Raw genomic sequence first — 27502 nt, forward strand, 5'->3', positions numbered from 1 at the left:
ATGTGAACAAGGAAGCAGCATCCACTGTTATACTTGCCACCAAAAATATAGAAATGCTCCTCAAAACCCCCATTTGCCCTCTAGTGTTTGTGCGCATGCAAACGACTTGAAAGAGTCTGGTTTTATACTGTACATGTGTGCGTGTGTGTTTGCATGTACAGTACAGTCAGACTGTTGAGGTTGAAAGTGCCAGGAGAGGAAATCTCCTGTACATGCAAAGGGCTGATGTAAGTTGTGTTTATCCCTGCAGCCACAGAACTAAAGAACCTTGTATACAAAGTCACTCCTACCCCAGGCCAAGCCTTTCATGGTTCAGTGACATTAGCAACGTTCTTTTCCCCTTTTTTCCCCGTTTCTCTTTCCTTCTTTTCATTTTTTTTTTCCACTTGTATCCTGCTCAACTGAGAACAGACAGGAGCACTTTGTGGAACAGATTTTAATTCTTGATCAGGTGCGAAAGACACATACAGAGAACAAAAGACTGAGAACAGATGACAGCAAACACAACCAGTAGCTATAAGATGCAGCGCAGCAATTGATGATGGTTCCCCCAGCGGTAAGAGAAGCCATGTGTCCCGTCTGTCGTAACAACGCTGTGTTGGGTGGATGCACCACGGGGAGAGCTGAGCAGCCTGGTGTCATGCTGTGCTGTGAAGTCTTACTTCCATGCGCTTTTGAAGTATCATCCTTACTAAATCAGGAAACCAAAGGCCAGCGGTGGCGCCACAGTCACAAAGCGTGTCGGCGCTCCAGTCATGCTGAAATGACTGACTTCGAACACAAACAAGGATCTACCAAAGACCATTGCGCGTCAAAGCACAAGAGATGAAGCTCAGATGTCAGCTAAGTGTGGAAAGAGGAGAACTTCACTTTGACTTAACAACAACAGATTGTGCACACATTGTCTTACAGAGCCATTCATTTCCTTTTAATATTTTCAGTTTTTGTTAAGTGGAACCGTCACATAATTTTAAAGTGAGGAGATATTAATACACAGTTGTCAAATGCAACAGAATGCCTTCAGATGTCAAGACCAAGCAATGATCCAAACAAGTCTGGAGATGTTTAAGGCGAGTTTCATTTATAAAATGAGAGAACTATTTGATTCTCTAATTGAAAATGGAATAAGTTTGACATAACTGCAAACCTATGAGGATATGGCCGTTTCCCTAAACTTCGAGGTTAGTAGCGCATCAATCAAAGAAGCAGCTACAGGATTCTACTGCTGAAATGAGAGTTCCTTGTCACATGACAAAATTTAAGCAATCCACGAATTTGGTGCTTCTAAAGTGAACCTTTTAGAAGTACCAAATACTTATGCAAAGAGTTGCCTTCCTGCAGAACACAGCTCTTACAAGCATACAGAACTATAGTAGAATGGTTTAGATTTAAGTATATCCGTGTGCTAAAATAACCAAGACAAACTGCAATTAATAATCAGTGGCAAGATTTGAAGAAATGCTCTCCATACAGTCTGACCGAACTGGAGTAATTGCAGCAAATGGTAGTTCATTGAAGTACTGACTAAGAGGGGCTAAATAAAGATGTCGGGTTGACATATTTTTTTATTCATAAAATGTTTGGAACCATTGAATTATTTTATTATTTATTATCACAATTCTGCACTACTCTGTGGTGGTCAATCCAATCAAATACCCTTAACATATGCTATAAACTATATTATCAAATAGGTAGAACATGTTAACATTGTGTGCAAACACTGGTTAATAATAAAATAAAAAACTAGCTATGAGGTTAGGATATCAATTTGTAATGAAATATATATATATATATATATATATATATATATATATATATATATATATATATATATATATATATATATATATATATATATATATATATATATATATATATATATAGAAAATCAACTTGGGAAATCTTTAGATTAACCCAATCCAGAAGTGGCAGGACTTTTATTATTTTCATAAGTTTTGATGTATGCAGAGGAAAAATATTATTTAAAATGTCAACCTTGAGAAGATTCATTTAAACTCTACTCCATCTAAACTGTGGATAATTGTTGAAATGGCAAGACCAAAGTCATAGAGAGAAAAGCTTCACTCATACACTCAATGCCCTGATAAGACCAATATAATAATGGCTTTATCTCAGAAGAAGAAAGAACAAAATCAGGTAATATACAAATGTTAGTGTTATGACACAGAGATATAGCCCAACAGACAGACTAGATGATATGATCAATGCTACCATTTGACCTTGTGTCTGTGTGGGCTGAAGGGACGGACTGGAGGAGCTAAAGCAGCAACACTGAAACATACCAAACCTCAAGCAGCTAATACGCTAAAATGTCAGCTGCTCTGGTGAGAACTAAAATGATTCCTGGCCTCGCTTTGCTCATACTTTATGACATCAATAGGCTTCACATGAAATTTCTTTAGCAATATTTTATTTGTTCTGTGCCTCAGGTGGCCCACGAACTATTGATATAGGATAAGGAGGCTGGTGTGCTCCGATAATAAATGTGTACAAGTTTAATATCCAGATTTGTGTATAACCTTTTATATCAGGTTATCTAAATGCTTTTCTTTGGTCTTACAAGATCTAACTAGCATTTATTTCTAATTTACTGACAAAAGAATACAGAGATCATGGAAACCAGAACACACTATAGGTCCTTCATCAGTTACCTCCTACGACAATGTCTCAGCAGCTGATCAGTACAATAAAAATGGCCTCTTTGTCACCTAATTACCAATGTGTTATTAGTGCTTTAATGAAACGCCTGCAGGGAGCTGCAATGCCATTGTCACTAGGACAAGCATGGGGAGTGGATGTGGCAAATATTATCAAGGGACATAAAGAGAAGCAAGAAGGGGATTGAGAGAAATAGATTGAAATTAGTTCAAATCAGTACATATACTATTTATTACTGCTTTATTTTTAAGCAAAGGCAAATACGTTCAACAATAAACAGACACAGTTTCAGCTGCAGAGCAAATCACAGCATTCATCATAAAGGACAGTTACCGAACTATCAAAATCCTCTTAAATCCGTCTCTCGAAAGAAACAAATTCAGCAGAAATCAAACAAAGAACAATTGTTCTTAACTGTGAGAGGGTCTGTAGATGGGACACTCTGATCTAACTTCTGCAGCTGTGTCCACTGTGACTGCAGCTTGTTTGTGTAGGGGAAAGATTGTGGCGGTGAACCAAGAAAAGGGGGATCAGAGCGGAAGGAAGGGACTTAGATTGAGGCTCAGTGGGAGGAAATGAGGAAGACAAGAAAGGAGAGATGGCAAAGTAATCCTCAGGAGACAGAGTCTCATGCCAGCTCCCACTGATGTGAGCACCAAAGAGGACAGAGCAGTGGAAGAGGGAGTGGAGAAGGAGAAACAAAGGTACAGTGCACTGCCTTGATGAGACGCTTTGGAATGGGTGGGCTGTGTCATCAGCTCCTTGCAAATCTGGAATCGTCCCCATAAACAGTCTCTTCATCACTTACATGAGGTCAAGGTCTTCACGAAGAACACTGTGGCTGCAACTAGATATGCTTTTCAGAGACCTCCCACATACTGTGTCTCCAGGAATCAGTCTGTGTGCGTTTCCTGCATCCCTGTGTGTTCTCCCACTGATTACAGCAGTCATGCCTGGTTTGGCTGACCACACCTGAGGCAATAAGGAGATGATCCTTCCCAGGCACGCACAAAGGGGAGGAAAAGAACCAAATAAGGAAGAAGAGGCTAAGCAACAGTCATAATGGAAGAGGAAACATTTGGCACAAAAAGAACAAAGGAAAATAACTAAAAAGGAACCGAACAATTCAAAAGTCTTGCTTTGAAGAAGGGCTAACACATCACAAAATATTTGATCAGATAGAGATATTAGATGTGCATTTCCAAAAGTAGAGATGTGATAGACCCAATATTTCAGTGATTTAATTTAAAAAGTGAAACTTAAATACTGTACACATTCCCACAGGTGTATTTTAAACTATCATTCCTGTGTACTTTGAGTGTTATAGCTTACGACTGATGAAAATATAAAATTTGGTGTCTCAAAATATCTGCAGTCTTTACGAAGAACGCTTCCAACTTTGCAGTTGTCACGTAGAAGCCAGAAACAATCACTGCTGCAGAAGCTGGATGTCTACAGAATCTTATATCCATGCATTTTAATGAAAAGTTGAGTGGAAGGAGAAACCACAGAGCAGACAACCACAATCTTGAGAGAACTGTGGAGTAAAGCCAATTCAAGATCTTAAGAATTACAACACATGCAATATGATTGGAGTTATTGCTTTATTACCGACCATTTTCCCTTTTTAAACCTACCGTAATTACTAGCATACATTTCAACAATTCAGTGATATTCTTATTTATTAGCCTTTCAATCTGAAAACAACTCAGTAACGTATTAAACTATTTCTAAATGTAATTCAAAAGATTAAGCAACTCTGAACTGTATGACCCCATCAGAAAATTAACAAGGAGACAGTTTAAACAGTCATCTTGGCCTAAGACCGAAAATGTACAAAACTCACCAAAGAATACAGTATTCACACTTACACTCACACGCACACAGTAAAAGTTACTGAGACACACACCTCTTGTCTCTACGGTCCAGAGCTCTCTCCAAAAGCCACTTACCCATAGACACCAGAGAGAACAAGAAGAGGCATCAAAGCTGTTTATATAATGAAACTGAAAGAGCTGCTCTGTGCCGTATCACTGACTGCACCCAGGAAAGCATTCCCTGCTTCTCCAGAGAATAGAGGAAAGAAGGGGAAAAAAGAAGAAAATCCCCCCCGAACAATGCAGCACAACAAGCGCAGCAACAACAGCAAAGCACGCTCAGAAGGAGAGAGGCTCCAAAAATGAGAGCGCGCGTGAGGCAATAGAAAGGTTGTTTATTTTAAGTCAGCCTTGTGTACCAACAGAAAATGTATTAAAATAGGGCCTATTGTTGTGAATTTGTGATCTATCAGTCGGCGTGGGAAACAAAGAGAGAGAAAAAGAAGCTGCCGTAATTCCCATGAGGTCTCTGTCATTCTTCTGTCAGAGGATAGAGGACTCTCCAGGGGAAGAGAAACTTCTCACATACAGACTGACTGACAGACTGTTTACACCTAGCGCACATGTGCCTCTGTCTCACTTCTGCCCTGCCCTACCTGCTCCGCTCATTGTACCAGCAGCATAATGACCTCCTCAGTTGTTAGTTACGAAGCTGGCGGAGAGACTGTTTAAAGTCTCAGTGAGTGTTTGATGTAGTGATAGACGCCAGTGTTGTAACCACCAGTCCCCTTGTCTTTCTTCTAAAAACCTCCCTACCTGACATATCGTTTTCCAAATTTCTTTTTCTTTCATCAATTAAAATTCAACTCTTTAACTCAGTTCAACTGTTTTCATCCAGATCTGTCTGCCTCCGCCTTCCTCCGTCACCCTCTTCTCAGTAAAAGTAGTGAGGGATTCCTGGGCATGGGACGTCAATGCAGCCACCGGCTCTGGGCAGAAACTTGTCATTTGTAGGAGGGAGGGATCCAATCGGCTTCTAACCAAAATGGCCTCCTGGGACTTTATGTAAAGAAAAAACTCCCATGGATACAATAGCTGATAAATGGACGATACCTTTTTTGTTTATGCAACTGCTTACACAGCCATATTTTAAGAAGTAAGCAAATTTCTTACATGCGTAAGAGCAAAGATAAGGGAGACTGTATATTTTAGCTTCTGAAATAGTTTTAACACAATTACCACTGTGCATTTTAATGCATATTTAGCTATATTTGGTGTTTGTTATAAAATAAGCAGCTATAATCTTTTTTAGAAGGGACCTAATATATTTTGATACATATTATATTAAACTGTCACACATGTTCTGCAGAGTATTCAGTATGCTGGGACAGGATGGCTGGAAATAAATACTTTTGAATACTGCTAATTATGTCTCTTAAGAGGAATCAAAATCTCCTAAAACTGCCAGCATATAAAAGTTTTATAAAAACTGAAGACCAGAAATCAACCAGAAATCTCTAATATGTCGCATTTATAGAGGTGGGATTTACAGAAGTAAAAAACTTTGAGGACCGCTGTTATTTGGTTACCAATACCAGAAAAAAGCCGGCGGAGAAAATGGATAACAGAGACACTGCAGAGTGTGAGAGAAAGAGAGAGAGAGAGCTTTCTAATTCAGCCATCTGGCTAGCTTTACCTCATTATAATATTCCAACTGGGTGTGTGTGTGCGTGTATGTTTACAAATTTGTGACTGCCTTCCATTTGACAGATGCAGACAGAGCAGAGAAGAATCCTCATTTATTAACAGCTTAATAGAGCTCCATCTGGGCCAGGCCCTATGCTTGTCTTCTATCAGAGAAATTTATCAGCAGATCACAGGAATTAGACGCCAACTGACACCTACACAGGCTAAGGTGACCCTGGTGAACTGAACGACACTGCACAGATAGCCTCTAGTGTTTTACAGCTGGAGAGTAGCAATTATGACAACAGTTGGTGCCAAGACTGGAAAATGCTCATCTAGTAGTTTCATTAGTGTGTAGGTATTTTATCCCCGTGTTTAATTTTGTTTGCAAGCTCAAAACAAAAGAAAAATATATTGCTGAATATAGTAAAGTGGTAGAGCTTTTTTTTGTTTTTTTTACATAAAATAGCAAGTTTTCCAATGTTCTTACTAATTTACCAATTTAGTCAACAAAAAGAAAAGCATTAATATTGCAGACATCTTTACAGATTATTCTTCTCACAGTTTCACCCTGCCATCGATCAAATTTATTTGTTGGCATATATAAAAAGAGAATAAACCTGTAAACTGTCAAGCAAATACAGTCATACCAGCTTATTCACATACTTTCTTTAAAGCAAACAAGTGATGGACCCCCACTGGGGGTTAATTTTTTGCTTAAAATAACAATCTGATGAGACCCTGGTAGGAAAAGACTATATAAATTAGCTATATGGCTAATGTCTATTTATCATGCCAAACATATAGCAAAGTTTGAACAATATTTATCTTTACAGAATCAAGCACATCTCTGTTATTTCCGCTTTTCAAACAGTCACACCAATATCATTCATTGCCCTCCTTCCATCAGTCTCCTTTTCAGACAAGGTTGAAGTGCGAATTGGACATCTGGTGCTGTGATGTGTCTGACAATATGGGCAACACCCCGGCTACCCCGCCCCACAGCCCCCTGATGCACATAAACAGACACACAAAACGCATACACACTTTCAGCCCTATATGGAAAATGAGAAGCTGAGAGGATCAAGAGGAACTAAAGGGGGAGAAGACAGGAGAGAGGGAGAGATGGACAAAGGTATCCTTCTCTAGTGGGGAAGAAAGGAATCTGAATGAACATTAAGGGAAACGATGATGCTGCTCTATTCAAAAAGAGGCAACATGCACGCATTGCTTCGTGCCTGATTATATCCTCCATCAGCTTGCAGACTGATGGGGGAGACTAGGATGTACTAAGCAGTAGCATTAGCTGACAACAGACTTGTCTGCATTTACACAAACTCTTCTTGTACTTTCTCAATCTACCTGAAATAAAGACTCGGCAGACAAAAAGAGATCCAAGCCTAAATAAATCTGCATGCATCAGCTACACAGGTGCTGAAATAAGAATGCAGGTATGTTTGTGTGCCTCACAGCTTTAACCTCAGACATGAAGAGCCTGACTAAGCAGCCTAATCCACTTTAGAACCACAAGTATACAATTCAGAATTTGTGTTTATTTATATTCGGCCTTACAAATCTTTTCAAGCAAGAAACAATGCATTTCTACATTCTACTCTGGTACAGACATTTGCAGATGCACTTTTTTTTTGGTGGCCTAAGAACAACAGAAAGATAACATTGCTTATTCAGAAAGTGCTTTTGTGTTCTCAGCCAGTTAATCTACTACAGCACAACTCATACGATATTTGCTCTCATTACACAAAGTCATATCCGCAGGGATTCTTTTATTGTATTTCTAATGCAGATACTTCTATCAGTCCTTTAATCTAAGGATAAATACTCTTTGCATAAGTTTGATAATTATTCATTTCTTCTGAATATCAGGTGCAGAAGTTAATTTAGTTTAAATGCTTGTGTTCCTTGAGCTCCACAGTTTTGCTGCAGTCAAATATTTGTTTTTCATTCTTTTTCAGATGATGACAGATACTGCCTAAGCATGCAAAAGAAAAAAGAAGGTAACAAAAACCTTCAGAGAGGACTGGCTCTCTGAGGAGCCACTGTATACCTGCATTAGAAATAATAAAAACATCCAGGTAATCCCACAAAAGAGTCCATCATTTTCCTTTGAACTTCAAAGAATGCACACAACAATTAACAACAACATAGTAGGGAAAGCAACCAGAAAAAGATGATTACAAAGGAATAGTTGTCTCATTATCTAAATACATAATGAATATAGTGGAATTGAATTAGAGGGGAATTTTAGGATACAGCATATTTGGGTTTTAGTATATAATTATATAGTGAAATCCATTTTTCCCCACAATGGGTTTCTTCTGTTTTCTCTTAAAAAATGTAAAATAAAAGTGAGAAGATTGAACTTTATCCTGTTTACAACTGTTGTTTTGGGGGCATCGGGTGGGTCAGTGGTAAAGCAAGAGCACGTTTCATAGAGTCTACTGTTCTCGGTCAGCTGCTTCAACTCTACAAATTAATCTTATCCGTTTCTGTTTCAACTGATCAGTTCGGTTCAGCTTATATTCCCTTTTGATTCATCAGTCAAAAATGGTTAATCTCAATCTTGTCCTTCTCTGCTCCGTTCTGTTCAGTTGATGGTTCTGGATTTAGCACCTTGGACTATTTTTGCAAATTTCTGTTTAAGATATCTAATATCTTAATTTCTAAATTCACATCTAGTCCCTTCTCTGCAAAGGATACGTGTACAAAGCATTGCATGTCACTTAAAGAAAGCACCTAAATTCTCTGTTCAAAGACATTTTGTTGGTCCATTTCATAGTACGGTAGTACAACAGCCTCCCTTCCACTTCAACAAGACCTCAAACTGTGCCGCTCACCCAAAATGAAAGATTGACTGTTCCTGTTTTCTAACATTTTACTAGTAGTGTAATCTACTTCTTGTATTTTCAGATAAATTTGTATACAATGTTTTGTGTATTGTCCGTTTTACCAATATTGTTATCTTAATAAAATAAAAAGCAAAAAATTTTATGCGATGATCGTTGGTCAGCCAATTCTGCAATTTATGTACTTTCAACATAGATGTTCAGCATAATCATTGTTTATGTTGTCCACCTGCAGTGTCACACCATCAACGTCAATGACAATGGGTAAAACAAATCTGTGTCCCTGCATTAAGAGCACCGAACATCACAACGTCCCACATCATCATGTTAAATGTTAAAATATTTGGATCTGTTCCTATGCTAGTGTGGTGATCCTAGTTTTTCTCTGTTTCGATTTCACAGTTTGGAAGAATGATCATTTTTGTTTGTGGTGTGGTTCAGATCTTTGTTGATTAAAGACAACTTCCGGACCTCCACTTAAAGTTAGAACTTAAAGTTTCAAGATTATTAAAGCAGAAGAAATTTACCACACTAACAGAGCATATCATGTTTCATCTGCATAAAAACAAACAAGGGATGACTTTTTTCAGTATTATCACAGATGTTATAGGGGGTGGACGATGTCACAATATGAGAATATGGAGAAACCTACACATGTTAGAGATCTTGTAGAACAAATGCATTGCAGGATCAAATATCGATACAAATATATTATTTTGCTACATTTACATTGATACATTAGTTTTTCTATCTTTTCCCTCCATTTCCTTTAGCTTCATAAACTAGCTTTTAGAAGTAGCCGATCAAAAGTGAAAGTTATTGATGTGCATTGATTCCCCTTTAAATTAAAACAGTTTGTAAGTTGGTCAACAAAATCCAAGTCCAACTTTACCTCAAGTCTTGATTGGTGTTATGTATTGTCAATTGTACGCAAGTTAGCAAACTTTAAAAAAAAGAAAAAAGCTCTAAAAATCTGGTGATAAGCATTATTTGGCCAACATGTTCTGCTATATCTTTTTCTGTGTGGGCTTGTTATTCAAAATTGTCAAATATCAATGTGGTATTCATTGTGACCCACCCCTATTAGAAACTACACATATTGTGATTCTAAATATTCAAATTTCTTCCACCTGTTAAAAGCTTTTCAAAAACTCAAAAGATCTCCTCCTTGGATTCTGTTCCAGAGATTTTCCAAGGTAAAGACAGGCAAGCTAGCTGCAGCATAAAAAGAAAAAAATAAATATTATGTATGCATGAAAAAGTTGTAATGCCAGCAGAAAACCCACATTACCTCTCCAAGAGCTTCATAACGCTTTTGGTTCCAGCGGTGCAGATCCTCTCTGGCATTAAACTCAAAGGGTTCACCTGTTTGTATGTGGCGGAGCTGGCCATCTGTGAGAGACACAACATGATTAGTAAGGATAACAAGCAAATACAAAGAAAACAAATCCTTAAAATTTTGGGGCAATCATTTTTCTATGGCTTATTGCATTTTTTTTTTGTTATTACTCCTCTACTAAAAAGTCTTATTCAGACAGTTTTCAACTCCCAAGTTAAGTCATCCAAAACCTATTCCTTGGCTAAACAACACTAGACAGCTGCTATTCTTCAAAATTCTACAAAAAATGTTCCTTTTACCTGGATCCTGTCATGATGGTCTGGTATTAACATGCATCTTGGCTAATTTACACATATGCAGACCTCACTAAAAGTGGCCTGTCACCCATGGAATAAAACTTCCAAGTTCCTTAATTTTCCTGCTCAAATTAAAATAGTTCTAAAGCTTGAATTATATTAATAGTGAGATGTTATTGTTACTGCAAAGTGTAACTTTGTTCTGATTTCTCTTTCTCTATAACCTTGTCCATCAAACCTTACTTTATTTTGACATCAAGCAGCAGTTTGGCTGATAGCATTTTTAACAGAAATGCCTCAAATACTAGCATATTGTGTGTTAATAAGCAATATTTACACACAATATGCTAGTATAGCGTGATTGTACACTATGCTTAGTGTATGCCAGCGTAGTTAAGGAACTGCACTAACCATTAAGAATGGGTGCACCCAACAGTTCATTTCTAGGTTGTGACAGCAAGAGGCACTAGCAATGCAACCTACAGCCATACTGCTACAGACAGAGGGGGTCCAGGTCTGGGCATACAATTAGAACTATGACTTTGTCCACATCTGGAAATTATTATGATTCAGCCAAAATGCAAAGGTCTTTGGAACATAGCTCAAATGCTTTATTGTAATTCAGAGAAGCAAGAGGAGTTTTAAAAGCATTAAAGGTTTTACTCATATAAAAACTCATAAAAGAAGAAAATGCTGTTCAGAGGTGGCGCTAGTTTTTTAAATAATTACCCTTCTGCAACTGCAGAGCCCATACCTTAGCAATGAGCCCATCGATCCTGCAGTTGACACTACAACACAATAAAACACTAAACGGTGTTAAATTTAATTTTGACCTTTATGACTGCAAAGTTTGTGAGAGCTAAATGACAAAAAGTACACATACTTAACCCAAATAGCCAGGGGGGCCTCATACTTTCTCAATTATTGCACAATGTGAGCATATAAATATAATATCTTTGCAGGATAAAGGAATGCATGAAGATTTTTTTTTTATTTCCTTCTAAATTGCCCCCATTTTACACCTCTATCAACGTGATAAATCTTACACTACTCACTTACCGTGTATCACAGTACTTTCATAGTTGTTAGTTGTTAGATAACATGTAATCCTGAATGTAGGCCTGGTATGTTGTATTTAGAAATACATTTATGCCTGAGAGGTAAAGCAGGAGACAAGTGAAAACTTAGTATAAAGCAGTGTGTGCACAAATAGTACCTTGAAGAAAATAAATTATGCATTCATGGACGGGGTGAGTATCAACACTACAGCCTAAGAAAAGGGGGGGAAGACAAGAGCTATAATGAAATCCCACTGTAGGAATGGCGTGTGTGTGCGGGTGTGTGTGTGTGAGAGAGAAGGGGATCGTCGGACGTGGATGTACCTCTATACAAGAGGAAAAAAAGAGAGGGGGTGCGAGATGTGTGTGTGTGTGTGTGTGTGTGTTCGGGTCTACAGGCTGAGGGGTGATCAGCTCCCCCCCACCACACCCTCCATCTCCCCCAACACAACCTCTCAAAGGAATAACATTTTCTCAACTTTTCTCCTCCTTTTCTGTCATAATTAGCATTCTGTTCTCAATTTGGCCGCTTAATTAGGTGTACATAACCTTGGATTTCCAGTAATGGAAAACCGGAGGGCTGGCGAGATGAAGCCATCATCTTCAGTGATTAAGATACCTGCAAACTATTGTACACAGCCTCTTCTGTATTCATGTCATTACATGGTGAAATTAACATTTTTGTTCCACTTGTCTCAGGCTACGATAGCTGAGTTCAGTTATATTAAAATAAAATAAAAACCCTTCAGGCCAAAGTGACTTAGTCGACATACTGGAGACTTTGCCAGAGGGCCACTTTGGCTTTAATAGTCATGGTATCCTTCGAAAACAGGCCTAAAAGAGATATTGACAAGACATAAAGATTTAAAAAGCTCCAGTGTGAGGTGCTATCTTGCGTTTCAGGTTGAAATTTTTGGTGAGATGTTGCAGAAGTAGAGAAATAAACGGGGGAAATGATAGGAATGGGAATTTGCAGGAAGATGAAGGTAAAAGAGTCTGTGTTTTTCCGCCTCCATGGTAGACTGAGCTAGGACTTGAGGGTGGGAAGAGCAGCTTGTGGGTGTTGCATAATTTCAGGTGCTGAGTCTGTTCTTAGGCGCAGCAAGGTTATGCAAATTCTCCGTCATACAGAGGGCAAGGCTGAGTAGGTTACTGACGGGCCGTAGAGTACACAACATGTCCCCTACTCAGCCAGCCAGACACTGACAGAGAAAAGTAGAGATAAGAGAGACAGGGCAAGAGTCTATGGAGGAATATTAAGAGCCAAAAATCTACTGGCAACACATTCGTCTTCCAATTTCTCCTGAATCCCTGCTTTGATTACTGCAAACCAAAATAATCATCAAAAGATTGTTAGATCATCTACACCTGAACAAGTACGAGTAGATTTTCATATTCTACTACCTTTGTAGATTAAACATGGGTGCGGTCTGTGAGTTTACCCATTTCCTATGATTTGAAGCACCCTCCACAATTACTGGTAGCTCTGATAAAGAGGGTTAAAAAAAATTTAAAAACATTTTCACACAAGATTTCACTCTTGTTTGCGCCTCGTTTCCATCCCTCTGACTACACATCATGGGAAAAATAAATATGGGTCCTCATCCAGGCTTGTTTGTCACAATTTTTGTTATCTAAGCTTTCTATTTATTACTCTGAATGCAAATATTAGACAAAAACAGATGTCCACACCAACCAAACCAACTTGAAAAAGTAATTGCTCCCTAAACCAATAACTGGGTCTGCCAAGCATGGCTGCAGCAACTGCCTTCAAGGATTTGTTGTAACTAGCAATAACTCTTTTATATCCCTGTAGCAGAAATTTGGCCCATTCTGCTTTGTAAAATTATCTGTATTTTGACACATTGAAATGTTATCTTCATTTTAATGTTTTAGCCCTTCAGCAGTGGTCTTAAGCCTGTGCTTCAAATTCCAGCCTTAAGACTGCTGCTGAATCCCATTGTACAAACTAAGAACACTGATGCTTACAGTCACAAAACGAGAGTTGTATGTTTTCCTTCAAAGTTTTCATGTAGAGAGCAGAATACATGGTTTCATCAACTAGGCAAGATGTCCTGGTGGTAAAGAACTAAAGCAGCCCCAAACCACCACATTACCACCATGCTGTCTGACTGTCTACAACAGTGGTCCCCTACCGGTACCGGTCCGTGGACCAATTGGTACCGGGCTGCGCAAGGAATAATTAAATATGTCCGTTCTATGTATGTATGAGTCTGGAGGAGCTTTTATTTTGAAAATCCTAAACCGGATGCGGTTACATTTTGCGCGCCAACATGCAGCAGAATGAGTAAGAAACAACAGCATCGGTCTCGATCCCCACAATGCGCGCACAGCCCCCCACCCCGGTCCGCATAAAATTTACGAAGGGTTGACCGGTCTGCTGTACTAAAAAGGTTGGGGACCACTGGTCTACAGTATACTGCCTATGCTTGCAGGGTTGCCTGGATAGGCAATGACACCCAATGACTGCTGCCTATCTCCAGCAGTCAATGGGGGAGAACTGATTTCCAGTCCATCATGGGGAAACGCAAAGAACATACAACCATACTTCCATCCATTTATCCATCCATCTTCTTCAGCTTATCTGGGGTGGGATCGGGTCGCGGGGGCAGCAGCTTCAGAAGGGAGGCCCAGACTTCCCTCCCCACAGCCACTTCTTCCAGCTCTTCTGGGGGAATCCCAAGGAGAGACATAGTCCCTCCAGTGTGTCCTAGGTCTTCCCCAGCGCCTCCTCCCAGTGGAACGTGCCCGGAACACCTCACCAGGGAGGCGTCCAGGAGGCATCCTGACCAGATGCCCGAGCCCACTGACTACTCTTGATGTGAAGGAGCAGCGGCTCTACTCTGAGTCCCTCCCGGATGACCAAGCTTCTCACGCTAACTCTAAGGGAGAGCCCAGACACCCTACGGAGGAAAACCATTTTGGCCGCTTGTATCTACGATCTCGTTCTTTCGCTCATGACCCAAAGCTCATGACCATAGATGTGGGTGGGAACGTAGATTGACCGGTAAATCAAGAGCTTCACTTTTTGGTTCAGCTCTCTCTTCACCGAGATGGACCGGTACAGCACCCACTTGACGGCAGACGCTGGACCAATCCGCCTGTCGATCTCCCGCTCCCTTCTTCCTTCATTCGTGAACAAGATCCTGAGATACTTGAACTCCTCCACTTGAGGCAGGACACCCCCCTCAACCCAGAGAAGGCACTCTACCCTTTTCTGGCTCAAGACCATGGCCTCGGATCGCCATCCCAGCCACTTCACACTCGGCTGCGAACCGCTCACACAACCATACATGCACACACAAATCTATGAGCAATGTAGGGTATTCAACTGACTGAACAATAGTGGTTTTGCACTGTGGAAGGAAGCCATGTTACCTGAAAAGAACCCATTCAAGTACAGGGAGACCATGCAAACTCTCTACGGAAAGACCCTAGATTGGGATTTGACCTCAGGACCTTCTTCATGCAAGGCAACAGTGCTACCAACTGTGCCACTATGCAGCCCACGCTCTGAAATCCTATGTTAATTTAGTTATGACAACAATAAATTTGATTTTCTCAGCTTGATCGTAGAATAGGGTGACCATATTTTCATTTGGAAAAACCAGGACACCTTGGAGTGGGGGTGGGGGGTTCTCTGCAGCAGGCCTACGTAATCCTACAATAACATAATATCGCTTTGGCATACTGACAGCCACACTATCTACCTTCTGATTAAGAACAGGGCTGCCCGCACTGACGCGGCTCAGGGATTACGGCACACGCAGCGCCGTGCGCAGTGCCCTAGTGCCTGTAAATTTAATTTAAACAGGACATTTCCTCACTTTCTAAAAAAAACCCAGGACGCCCGGGACAGGACGTGAAATACGGACATGTCCCGGGAAATACGGACGTTTGGTCACCCTATCGTAGAAGTACTCAACTAATATTGCAGAGTTCAACCTCATCACTTCACCTTCGTTAGTGTACGTTTGTGAAGTTCATGCCTCTGGAAGTGGAGGAAACTCTGTGATACTTTACAAGGTATCCTCTTTCCCCCCCACCAAAAAAAAAAAGACAAAAAGGGGGTCTTTTTGTGGGCTCTAGTGTCCCTTATATGACAGTAGGCGGACAAGAAAGGGAGAAGGAGCGGGGGGAAGACATGCGGCAAATGTCGGCCGGGTCCGGGAATCGAACCTGCAAGAGCCGCATCGAGGACTCCAAATGTGCGAGGCGCTATCCCCTACGCCACCACAGCACGCCCCAAAGGTATCCTCTTTTACTGACTCTCCTTTCGAGATATTTGTATCCATTGTATCCATATCCATTTCCCACCATTTAGCTGATGGGAACAGCTAAATATTCCCAACACTAGCCTTGGCAAATAAAAGCCTCCCGAAAAAATTCAGAAAAACGTTCAAGATCGCATCATTGAAAAACATCTTTAAATGTGTTTTTGATTCTTTTATGAGCCCTGAATGTCTGAACGTTTGTGCATCAGCATAACAGGCACCGTACTCAAATTCACAGTAATTTTCAGCATAATAGTCATTAATCCTACATTGTAAAACATGCTAAAAACATTAAATTGTGAAATGATAAAAAAAAAAAAAAAAAATTAGGACACACTTTCTCTGTGACACCTGAATATGTATATATTTTTATATATTTTTAAACATTCTTAAAGGGACATAACTTGAATTAAGTAAATGCATCATAGTGTATCTCTTGCAGAAACTGCCTGACTATAATTTGAATAAAAATCTTATTCAGATACATTTAAAGTTCAAAGTTTCAGGGAAGCTAAATCCCTCCTGATTTAAAGAATATCTTGCTAAAGTTTGACAGCGAGTATTTTTATGTTATTTATGAAGGGTAAAGGTAAAAAAGGGTTAGGGTTTTGAAAATTTTTCTTATTTTCAAAATTGACCAAAAACATAAACATTTTGCTAGTAGTGTCCTTTTATAAAAACTTGGTAAAATGACTCTCTAATGTTGGCTTAAACAATGGTTTGTCTGTATTTTAACGGGATAACTGTCAAGATAATTTGATAATTATCTACTTACTTCCCGTGGATGTATAAGGTATTTAAAGTTTCTGCATCCAGTTTTATTTAACAGACCATCCTGCTAATTGAACCTATTGTTTTAGTCTCTTTGGATCAGTTCTGTACTACTACCTACTGCTTCTCAACAAGCAGTAGGTAGTACTGCTCTACACAGTGAATAAATGTACTTACTTTCATTGAAGGCATATTCAAACTCCTCCAGTGTATTAGGGAAGACGAAAGGAGGTTCATCTTTCTTCATCAGTTCATCTAAATCTATTCTTGACAACAGATCTATAAGCAAAGAAACATGGCAAGTTAAGAAATAAGTTTACACACATTTAAAACTATATAGTGACAGTCGACTGTATATTAACAACTCCAATCCAACCCAAACCCTCAGCATAGTTGTTCATTCACCTTTGAGCGCAGTGGTTTTCTCCCTGTCCTCCTGGCCAGCGACCTGGGCCATGATGATCCACAGTATGTACAATGCTGATGTGGTACAAATAAGATGAGAGCGCATAGGTCCGTCCTTCATACAGATCACTGAGATTAAACCTGCCACGAGTCAGGGGACAATATAGAAAATATAAAGAAAAGAATAATTATGCTGGCTTTTGTATTACATGTATATCTGTAGCTGCTAGACACCGTCGTACCTATTGATACATATTGGTAATTGGGTCACTTATTGTTGTCATGTATACATGTATTTCTAATTAATTAGCCCAAACATAAAGAAAACAAGCACTTAGTTTAATTGTTTAGTAAGGACTACGCAGGTAGTTTCCACACGTGCAGCAACCAAGTTAATTATGCACACTCCGCGACATTTTTCTTATTTCCAAACCGACCAAAGATTTAAACATTCCTTCACGCCCACTAGAACAGACCCGGGACTTTGTCCACAATAAACAAAATCTGTTTGATGTTTCGCAGACTTAAAAAAAAAAAAAGCTGCTCTACATGGAACAACTGCGAACAGATCCATTAAGATATATTCGTCTGTTTATTCACACATTCACTAAAACCAAACGTCATAGGGAGCTTTACAGAGCACCGGGCTGTTCACTGCAGATGCATGCATACTTTATGTTGAACTCACGCACCATATTTACTCAGCGACTGTCCTGTTGCTGCTGCTTCCTTCAAATTTCTGAAACAGGAAGGACTCTTAGCACAGCAGCAAAGAGCGCGTGAAGCTTCCGGGTTACCGGGGCAACGAACTGGAAAGGATATTTAAAGGGATAGTAGCACAGGAGCAGCAGCTGTCGCAACGTGCTGAACAGACAGCAGATACTATGGCGGAAATATAATTTTGTATTTTTGTGCTGGACTTCAGGATGTGCGCTGAGTTCTCTCTCCCTGTCTATTACAATGAAAAATTCAAACAACGTATTGCTGTCTATATATTGTTTAGATCTAAAAACCCTTTACAAGATTCATGCATCAGCAAAGATTTGGACTTTTATTTAAGTATTTCCCAGGTCTGGATAACAATAAGGGGGCGGGGGATATTGTGGCACAATGTGCATATTGCTAATTTTCTCCCCTCATCCCTTATCCATCCGTTCAGATACATACATGTAGGCCTGTCTTTAATAACTAAAGATACATGTAACTGGATGTAGATACAAAGCCTCCATCCAAATGCTGTGGGCTTTGTATTCAACCTTTAGAGAAATATTGAAGGGAATTCATTGTGAATTTTTATACTCACTTTTAGGACTAAAAACCTGCTCGATCAAGCGTGAAAAAGACATGAATTGCGTACAACTTTGTAGCTTTTATATTTCTTAATTCTGTAAGCAAATATGTTCAGTACTGAGTCTGAAACCGGTGTTATAATATGTAATGTTAACAACATATTTCTCTGTTGTATAACTGTGAGAATGACGTCTTGTTTGGGATCTTTAAGAGAGGTTTGTATGAGTGGTAATAGAAAAAAAAGAAAAAAGAAATCTGCAAGTGTTTTGTGTCCAAGCAGCCAAAACACTTGGCTGAAATATATGTGCTTTGTGTACTGATATAAAAAAAATAAATAAAAAAACTTTTGTGAATAAAAATCAAAATGGAATTTTTAATTAAAACCACATAAAAGCAAGAGTAAAGTTATTTTTGTTACTTGAACCAGGAATCTTTGTTTGTAGGGGAAGAAAAGTATTCTATGACAAAAATCACAACAAATCAAATCAAAACCAAACAAAAGCCAGACAATGCTGGCTGAATTGTGTGTTTGAAATATGGCAGTTGTTGATCAGTTGTTGTTTTGCTGGTATTTGCTAGAAAGTGCAGAACTTGGAATCTGACAAACCACAACCAAACTTGAGCACTTGAAAATCAGACTGTTATGCAGCTCTGTTGCCAAAACTGTATGCAACAAAAACCAAGATGTCTATCATACAGTATTTATATACAGACTGAAATTTAACATTTGACCTCTGTCAGATTGAACGAAAAGAATCTGAACAGCAGTTTTCAAGCTTTGCCAGAGATTCTCATTTGGATTTAGGTCTGGACTTTAACTGGTTCATCTGAAGACATGACTATCATTTGATCTACTACCGCTTTTCAATTTCAGTCTGATGTGGCAACATTACTTTTTATGGGTTTCTTTCAGCAATGAGTCTCTCCCATGAAGGTCAGATTTATTGAATGTACAATTATTTAAGTTATAATTTGTTCTTTCAACAGATTGTCTCACCTGAGCTGTTGATTTCTGCAGCTCCTTCAGAGTTACCAAGGGCTTCTTGGTTCTCCTTACCCAGCCTGTTAGTTGAAGTGCACACCCGTGTCTTTGTATTTTTGCAGTGTTATAATCCTGATGAAGGTTATTGTTATCACATGACCCTGCTTTAAACACCTCCACAGCAATATATATATATATATATATATATATATATATATATATATATATATATATATATAAATATATACCGCTTCCTCTGACACAACTGTCACCTTACATGTACAGTATTTACTGACAGCTAGCAAGAAAGTGAAGATCAAAAGGTAGGTTTTGTGTGTTATACGTACAAAACAATACCAAAACAGTTTAGTTTGACATTTTTTTCACATCCATCTATCGACCCACCCACCCATCCATCCATCCATCTATCTATCCATCCATCCATCCATCCATCCAATTTTCTTTCGCTTTATCTGGGGTCGGGTTGCAGGGGTAGCAACTTAAGAAGGGAGGCCCAGACTTCCCTATCCCAGCCACTTGTTCCAGTTCTTCTGGGGGAATCCCAAGACGTACCCAGGCCAGCCAAGAAACATAGTCCCTCCAGCATGTCCTGGGTCTTCCCTGGGGAATCCTCCTGGTGGGACGTGCTCGGAACACCTCACCAGGGAGGCATCCAGGAGGCATCCTGACCAGATGCCCAAGCCACTTCTACTGGCTCCTGTCGACATGAAGGAGCAGCCGCTCTACTCTTTGTCCCTCCTGGATGACTGAGCTTCTCACCCTATCTCTAAGGGAGAGCCCAGACACCCTACAGAGAAAACCCATTTCGGCTGCTTGTATCCGCGATCTCGTTCTTTTGGTCATGACCCAAAGCTCATGATCATAGATGAAGGTGGGAATGTAGATCAACTGGTAAATCAAGAGCTCTGCTTTTTGACTCAGCTCTCTCTTCACCACGACACCACGATAATCCAACATATAAAAATTACATCAAAAAGATAATACTATTTTATCTAAAAAAGAAAAAGAAAAAAAACAATCCTTACTGAAGTACAATTGTGGTTGTATTTTAATGTGTAACATTTTACCAACAATTATTCACACAAATAAAAAACACAGACACATTTAGAAAAAAATATGTTTAGCAATTATCATACACATGAATATTTTTCAAGTTTCCACTAAATGCTGACTGATAATTTATGGTGTGGCATATTTCTAGAACACATCAAAAATCAAAACAGGTAATATTTTGCTTCCAAACTATATTGTTTGATGTTTTTGCAAAAGAAAGCATGCTGATGCTACTCTCTCCACCCACATGGTCTTAAAACACATCAGCTACCTACAGTGATCACACAGTCCTATCTTGTCCCAGACAAACAAATCGCAACTCTTTATTTTCCGGAACTGGTTTCCGCAGATGTGCTCCAAAAAGATGAAAACGCACCTGATGCAGCATTGAAAGACAGAGAGGATTTGTCTCAGGTGTGTGCAAACAGAGGAAGGCACCAGCCAGTGCTCTTTTTTTTTTGTTTCTAGTGGGGGTTTTTTTCTCCATGTATTTGTGCACATACATGCAAATTTCCAGTACATGCACAGGCCAACATATTCCCACCTATTTGTGAACAGGGGTGCATGTACATGTCCACAAACAACCACCTTGAGAGTGCCAAGAGAATATAAAAAAATTACTACATAATAAAAACTACATTGGTGTGCACTGTTATTGGGCAGTACTTTTATCACAGGGCTCTGTTTCCCCCTGGGTCTGATTTGTTGGTGTCTCATCAGTTCCAGAGGCATCTTGTGGTCCCGCGCTGCAGCAGCAAACAAAAAAGGCTTTCTGAAGTTCTTCCACCATTGCTCTCTCTCCATCTTCCAGCTCCGCATCCTCCTGCATATCCCACCTGGAGAGCAAGGAGACACAACAACAACAGCTGTTATTTTTCAGCAAACAGTTCTGAGGGTTAAATGAAAAACCACATTCAGCACAATCTTCTGAATTTGACTCCTATATGTTGTTTTGATGCATTAGGACTGTGCCAACATATTCAATAAGCTCCCAACCAAATTGGTGTTATCTTTCTATATTGCTCCTCTAAATATATCTCACAACCATGAGGCACCATGTGCCTGATTTAGACTCTCACTAAACGTTTATCCAAAACTCATTTTGGTGCCAGATTTGCCGACTTATGTTTGCACATTACATTTCTGTTAAAATATTTGAACATTAACTTGCATGTTTTCCAAAAGTACAAAAGTTAAAAGAAAATATTTGGTACTGCCTCTGTTTCTAAAGTGAGTTGCAAAGGTGCTAACACCCCTTGGACTTTCTACAGAGAACCTTAGTACACTGAACACAGCGGGGAATTGTGAAGATGTTTTGATCAGGATTAGATTATGAGACAAGCCTGGATATTTCATGGAGCACTATTCAGTTCACTATCCAAAAAAGGAAAGAGTAGTAGGTCAACTCCTTGTTGTAAACTTCACCAACCTAACATTTATTGAAGAATAGAAAGGAGAAAGTTGTAGGTAAAACAAAACTCTAGCAAGTTCAATTTGCTACAAAATAATGGAAAGTAGGGCAGAGGCTTACTTTCCAACAAGATGGATGCATAATGGATCTAAACAGTAACCCAGATGTACAATAAAAAAGTTTAGCTTTAATCACAGCCAAACAATCTGTTGATATGGTCTAGTAAAGGTCAATAATTTGAGATAATCTTTAAAAAGATTTGCAAATTGATATTCACAGAAGATCTCCATCCACTCTAACTGAACCTGGGCTATTTTACAAAATGGGGAAATTTCTAGTTGATGCCCCCAAAAGCTGATATTATCACCCAACCTTTATCAAAGGGGGAAAGACGATGTGGTTTTATTTGTCACAATCTTTGAAAACAACATATGACTACATCTCTGCATTCAAATTATTTATTACTTTATATTGGTCTTTCATAGTAAATCCCTGTAGTCTTACTGAAGTTCAGTTGAAATGCAACAAAATGTAGAAAAATCAATGTTTAAAAATTATGCTTTCAAGGCACAGTAGATCAATGTTTTCTACAGGTCTCTCTGATTTCCACCATAGACAAGTTATCATTCAGCGTCTTCAGAGCAATCTCAGTTTGGATAACAAAATTTTGCAGAATGAATTAATGCAGCTTCATCCCATTCAATCGCGTCTACAGTATGTCTTCCTTATACATTTTCTAATTCTTCAAGCTACAGAGTTGGATCGAGGGCTTCAATGTGAGGACATCAAGGTTAGTCTCGTTGTAATTCACTCACAGTATTTTGATTGAACCCCTTGACGAGCGACTGTGGTCAATCAAATCCACAAGGATGGGCGGAGGGCCGTCTTTGAGCCGCCACATTACACTGCCTCCACAAAAGAATTATATCTGTTCGACTGCAAATGATTGCATTTTCGTTGCAATCTTTCCCTCCCCTTTTATCCTGTCTTGCCTCCATTCCTATTTCCCTCTACAGCCTCTGTGAAACGTGCTGTATGTTTGTGCTTTGTAGATGTGTGTGAAGTGTACAGTGTATATAAGGGCGGAAAAGAGGCAGGAGATGAAGAAAATCATGTGTTCAATGCAAACCCTAGTCTTAGTAACAGATTGTGTCTAGACCAATTTGAGATCATCTTGACTCATTTGAATACAATTTAGGGACAGTAAATATAGTAATTATTCTTTTTATAGAAACTTCCACAAAATACTTATGTCATATACCTTCAAGGAGCACACAGCAGTTACCTTTCAGAAATGAAGTTGACAGTGCAGATCAACAGAAGTTGTGATGTAGCTTTGGCATCAGCAGTGAGCACGAATTATTCCCATACCATTCTTTTCAAAACGATATCAGTAGAAGACCTCATGTTGGGATCCTTTTTGTCTGAACAAATGAGTCATATTACAATTCTACACCTTTCTGTTTATGCTTTTATGCCATGCAGCTTGGCAGACCAACAAACCATTACCATGTCACTCCCTGAACTTGAAACACCAACTTACTTCTAAAGAGATCAGCCAATGCAGGGCAGTGACTATCTCACTATGTATGTCATGGGGATAAGAAAGACTAGATGTAAAAGCAGATTCCCCATAACTTTATCCCTGTCCACTGTGGTTCTTGTTTATGATACTATTAGTCCACTAATGGTCACTATTTATATGAAGCCTACATCCCTCTGTTTACTTATAAGGTGTCATCTGAAGGCAATGGACTTTATTTATGGGTATCAAAGAAAAGTGGACTGAAAACAACCTCATACTGCACTCTTCAAAGTTTCATTTGTGACAATTATGTGCTACTTTGTGTATGTCTAATACCAAAATCAAAGAGTTGGTGGCTTTAACATGACAAGATGCATAAGTGCTCAAGTGGTGAGAATAGTTCAACGATCCATAAAATGAGAAGACTGAAGAACAAAAAGGGAAATCACACAACTTGAAAAGAAGTTACACCTGATGTTTTTATGAGTGACAAAGAATAAAATCAGTTCTACCGAATAACCATTATGAGATTCAAACGCTCCCACATTGAGAACAATACAAATGTCACACGGCATGCAGAGCAAGAGCAGCAATTGTACGAGGAAGAGCAGAGAGCCAGAAGCATGGCACCTAATAAAAGAGTGAAAGAGGAAAAGAGAGAGAGGGGAGAGCGGAAGGAAGACAGGAAGGTACGGTAAAGGTTTTTCAATGTTTAATTTTCAAATAGGATTAAGCAGAATGACATTTAGCTGAAGGTTACATGCTCAGCATTGTCTTAGCTGATATTGATATGCAGGAGGCACCCTGCTTGTCACCGGGACAAACACTGTTGATGAATGAGAAGTCTTTCCCTAGGAAGGTGTTAAGTGCAAATTTGAAATGAGAGTAAGACAGAGGTGGGGAGAGAAAGAGGGGAAAAAATAAAGAGAACACACACAGAAATCTGAGTACATACAAACAGAATTACCACAATAGTTGATGTAAACTGTCACTAGATAATGTTGGCAAAACTGTAAATTGTTGCGTAAGGTAAAAGGTTGCTGATTTGCCGGGACTGGTTGATCTCATGCTGAACAAAACACACAAGGTGCTTTGTTATGTGCATCTAATTTCAACAATCATGACACAACAACGCCTCTTAGAAACGCATAAGTAGGCTAAAGTTGACAGTAACTTCACTGTATCCTCATTTCGGCAACTTTTTCCCCGGAATTTACATCTTAATAAGGCGAGTCTTACCCTTTAATTCTTATGGGCTCTGCTCATTTCTCATGCATTAATACTGGAGCTGCTGACTTAGCTCTTCCTCTGAATACAGAATAGGACACACATATTAAGACTCATATATTTACAGGATTGATGCCACGAGAGATTGTCTCAGAGTGAGATGAGAAGGGCTGGTTCGGATCGGTTTCAGTGTGTGAGCTGTACTAATCACGGGAAGGCTGCAGACAAGAGACAGGCAGCATCCTTCCTGCTTCTTTTAGCAGAAAATGTATTCAAGATCTTGCTGGAAATCAAGCAATAAAACACAGTGTAGATAAAACCTCCACAAAGGTGTTTCTCTGAGCAGCAAAGAACGAGAGAAGACCTAAACTGTAAGAAGTAAAAGAAGTATTGCTTGCACTGAACTTGGTGCAAGTGAACAGAAAGACAGAGAGCTTAGATCACGAGTCTGTGGCCAGTGGTTTCTTTAGCAGCTGTCTGTGGTTTCTCTCAGTGTCGGGGTGTTTGTACCGCTTTGGCTGCAGTGCCTGCTCTGCCACCGGGACCTCTGTTTGTTTAATAAGGCGCGCCTGTCAAACAGAGAGTGCCACCGACAGCCAGACGCTCTGCTAAATGACTCTGACAGCAAGCTCTAATCAGAGGCTTTGCACATTGCCACAGGGCCTGGAGAATCCATCATAACCCAGGCCTAAATATTTAAAGTGCTAAACTTTCCAAAGGTCAGGCCTTTCCGTGGATGCCAGGGCGACATGTGTCAGTGAAGTGCACAGTGAAGTGGGAAGAGAAGCACATATCAACGGGGACACATGGAGAAATACAGAGCCGGCTACATTCATTGGATAGATTGTGGAGAATTCTGGGTTGCCCCTTCATCACTTTCCTGTTCAGCTCACTCAGCTGGGTTTTTTTTAGGATTCAGGTATGGGAACTGAGATTGGGCATTGACCAAAGTCAAAGTTATGTCTTGTGAACAATTTCTGTGCATTTTCTCTCGCATTTCTGCCAAAGGCAATCAGAATTTTACTAAAAATCTAAGGTGATTATCAACCAAACTGGTAAACGGATGTTAGTGCTTTCTTAGCTCTAGTTTTATGTGTTTCCTCTACTTAATGCTTAGATTGTGGCGAGGACATTCTATTCTATTCTATTCTATTCTATTCTATTCTATTCTATTCTATTCTACTTTTTCAAAGTTTTTACTTCACATGTTCATGTTTCTGATGCTTTTTCCTGAGGCATTTTGAGACTTTTTACACATCTATAATATGGATGCCAATGAATTTGAGCAGTAGCATTTAAATGTTTGAATTGTGCACATTTGACACCATGCTACAGACATCCACTGGATTGTCAATCAAACTTTGAATTAGTGTTGCAGTTAAATTTGAAATTATTTTCTCAGATTTAAATAATTCCTCAATTTACATCATGGCCTAAATGGCTACAACAGGGAAAGGTGTCTCAGAAAGAACACTCAGATTGACTCCATCGTTTCCAGAAACATTACAAACAATACCTCAAACCTCAGCTTAAAGGTATAAAAATATCCGACTTTCTGACAGCAGTGGTGCTCTCTAAAGACAAATGAACCTCCTCAGCTACGACAACTTGACCAGGACTGGTCTTCCAAACTCAAGCAGTAGCTCTGTGGTGAGATCAGAGCTCAGAGTGTCTGGTTATGAGTCAAAAGGTGAGAGCGGATAAATGTAGAGCACAAGATGTGGCCACAGATTGTCAGTGTGTTCTAACAGAATAAGACTAAGTAAAATGTTTATCTTAATTCCTTACAATCCAGTTAGGATTTAGTTATACGGTTTTAAATATTACACAAATTATTTCAAAGGAAGTTTAAAAATGTGAATTAAGAGTTAGGAGAAAAAATAAAACCACAAAAAAAGAGCAATTAGATAATAATGGATGCTGTGGATCAGAATTTAGTTTATCTGAAGCAACTGATGAGTTCACAATATAGGGCAGAAGGTCATTTCTTTTGACTCAGTTTCCAATGAGAAGCAAACATCCAATTCAATTTGGGTATGTGCCTGTGCGGGGCTATAAGCCAGAGGGAGATTGTAACTGACAGCCATTGGACAGCTGGCTGGATTTGAATATTGACGAGACAGAGACTTGACAGAAGGGATTATGTTCTACCTTCTGACTTACTAGCTGCAACACTGATCCATTGTATTGTCACATCAACTCAGCATCAGATCTACAGTATGTCCGGGTGACGTGGCGTTGCCACTCAGTATTAGACCCTACCTGGGATCCATCTCAATATAATCTCAATACAAAGTGAAGTCTGCTCAAAAGCAGCAGGACACTCAGTAACACAGCCAGGACAGAAATACGTAGTATCAAAGCACATCTATGTCAAATGATGGGAAAAAAAATTCAATGCACACAAAATAGACTGACCGACAGAGTTTGCATCACAAAACAAGAAAGAATGACAATAGCTGAGTCTGTACAGCTTGAAACTAATCTCATTCAAAAAGGTTTTCTTTTTTTTGTAAATATTTGAATACGTTTGCTTTTGTTAATACATTTTAGATAAACAAACAACTTTTATAGGCTGATTTATTTATGACATTCAGCATTTTACAAAATCAGTTATGGCACAAATTCGGAGATGTCTGCATTTGTTATGTATTGCTTTCCAGCATTGATGCGCACATTTTGCATCAAAACATATTTATCCCCAGGACACAAAACCTTTGTCCATCCTGAATGTATGATCTTTGGACATTCCCAATCTGCTTATACTTTCATACATTTGTTTG

At 39.3% G+C, this 27502-nt stretch overlaps 2 protein-coding genes across 9 annotated transcripts in view; both read right to left on the reverse strand.

Moving 5' to 3' along the window:
- Positions 1-17997, reverse strand: part of fam172a (family with sequence similarity 172 member A) — a 157242-nt gene extending 139245 nt beyond the window's left edge. For all 6 annotated transcript variants that reach the window (XM_044111802.1, XM_044111804.1, XM_044111807.1 and 3 more), the window contains exons 1-4: positions 17903-17997; positions 17211-17351; positions 16983-17084; positions 10338-10438 (exon numbers count right to left, since the gene is read on the reverse strand). In XM_044111802.1, coding sequence (XP_043967737.1) covers positions 10338-10438; positions 16983-17084; positions 17211-17331 — 324 coding nt within the window. In that variant the 5' untranslated portion in view covers positions 17332-17351; positions 17903-17997. The remainder of the gene's footprint in view (positions 1-10337; positions 10439-16982; positions 17085-17210; positions 17352-17902) is intronic.
- Positions 17998-20533: 2536 nt separating this feature from the next.
- Positions 20534-27502, reverse strand: part of kiaa0825 (KIAA0825 ortholog) — a 128528-nt gene continuing 121559 nt past the window's right edge. For 2 of the 3 annotated variants that reach the window (XM_044112897.1, XM_044112898.1), the window contains one exon: positions 20553-21392. In XM_044112897.1, the coding sequence (XP_043968832.1) occupies positions 21209-21392 (184 nt within the window). In that variant the 3' untranslated portion in view covers positions 20553-21208. Of the gene's footprint in view, positions 21393-27502 lie in introns of all 3 variants that reach the window. The other variant, XM_044112896.1, reaches the window with a different exon arrangement.

Source organism: Gambusia affinis, linkage group LG03, assembly GCF_019740435.1.
Source record: "Gambusia affinis linkage group LG03, SWU_Gaff_1.0, whole genome shotgun sequence".
In the NCBI taxonomy this organism is placed as follows: Eukaryota; Metazoa; Chordata; class Actinopteri; order Cyprinodontiformes; family Poeciliidae; genus Gambusia; species Gambusia affinis.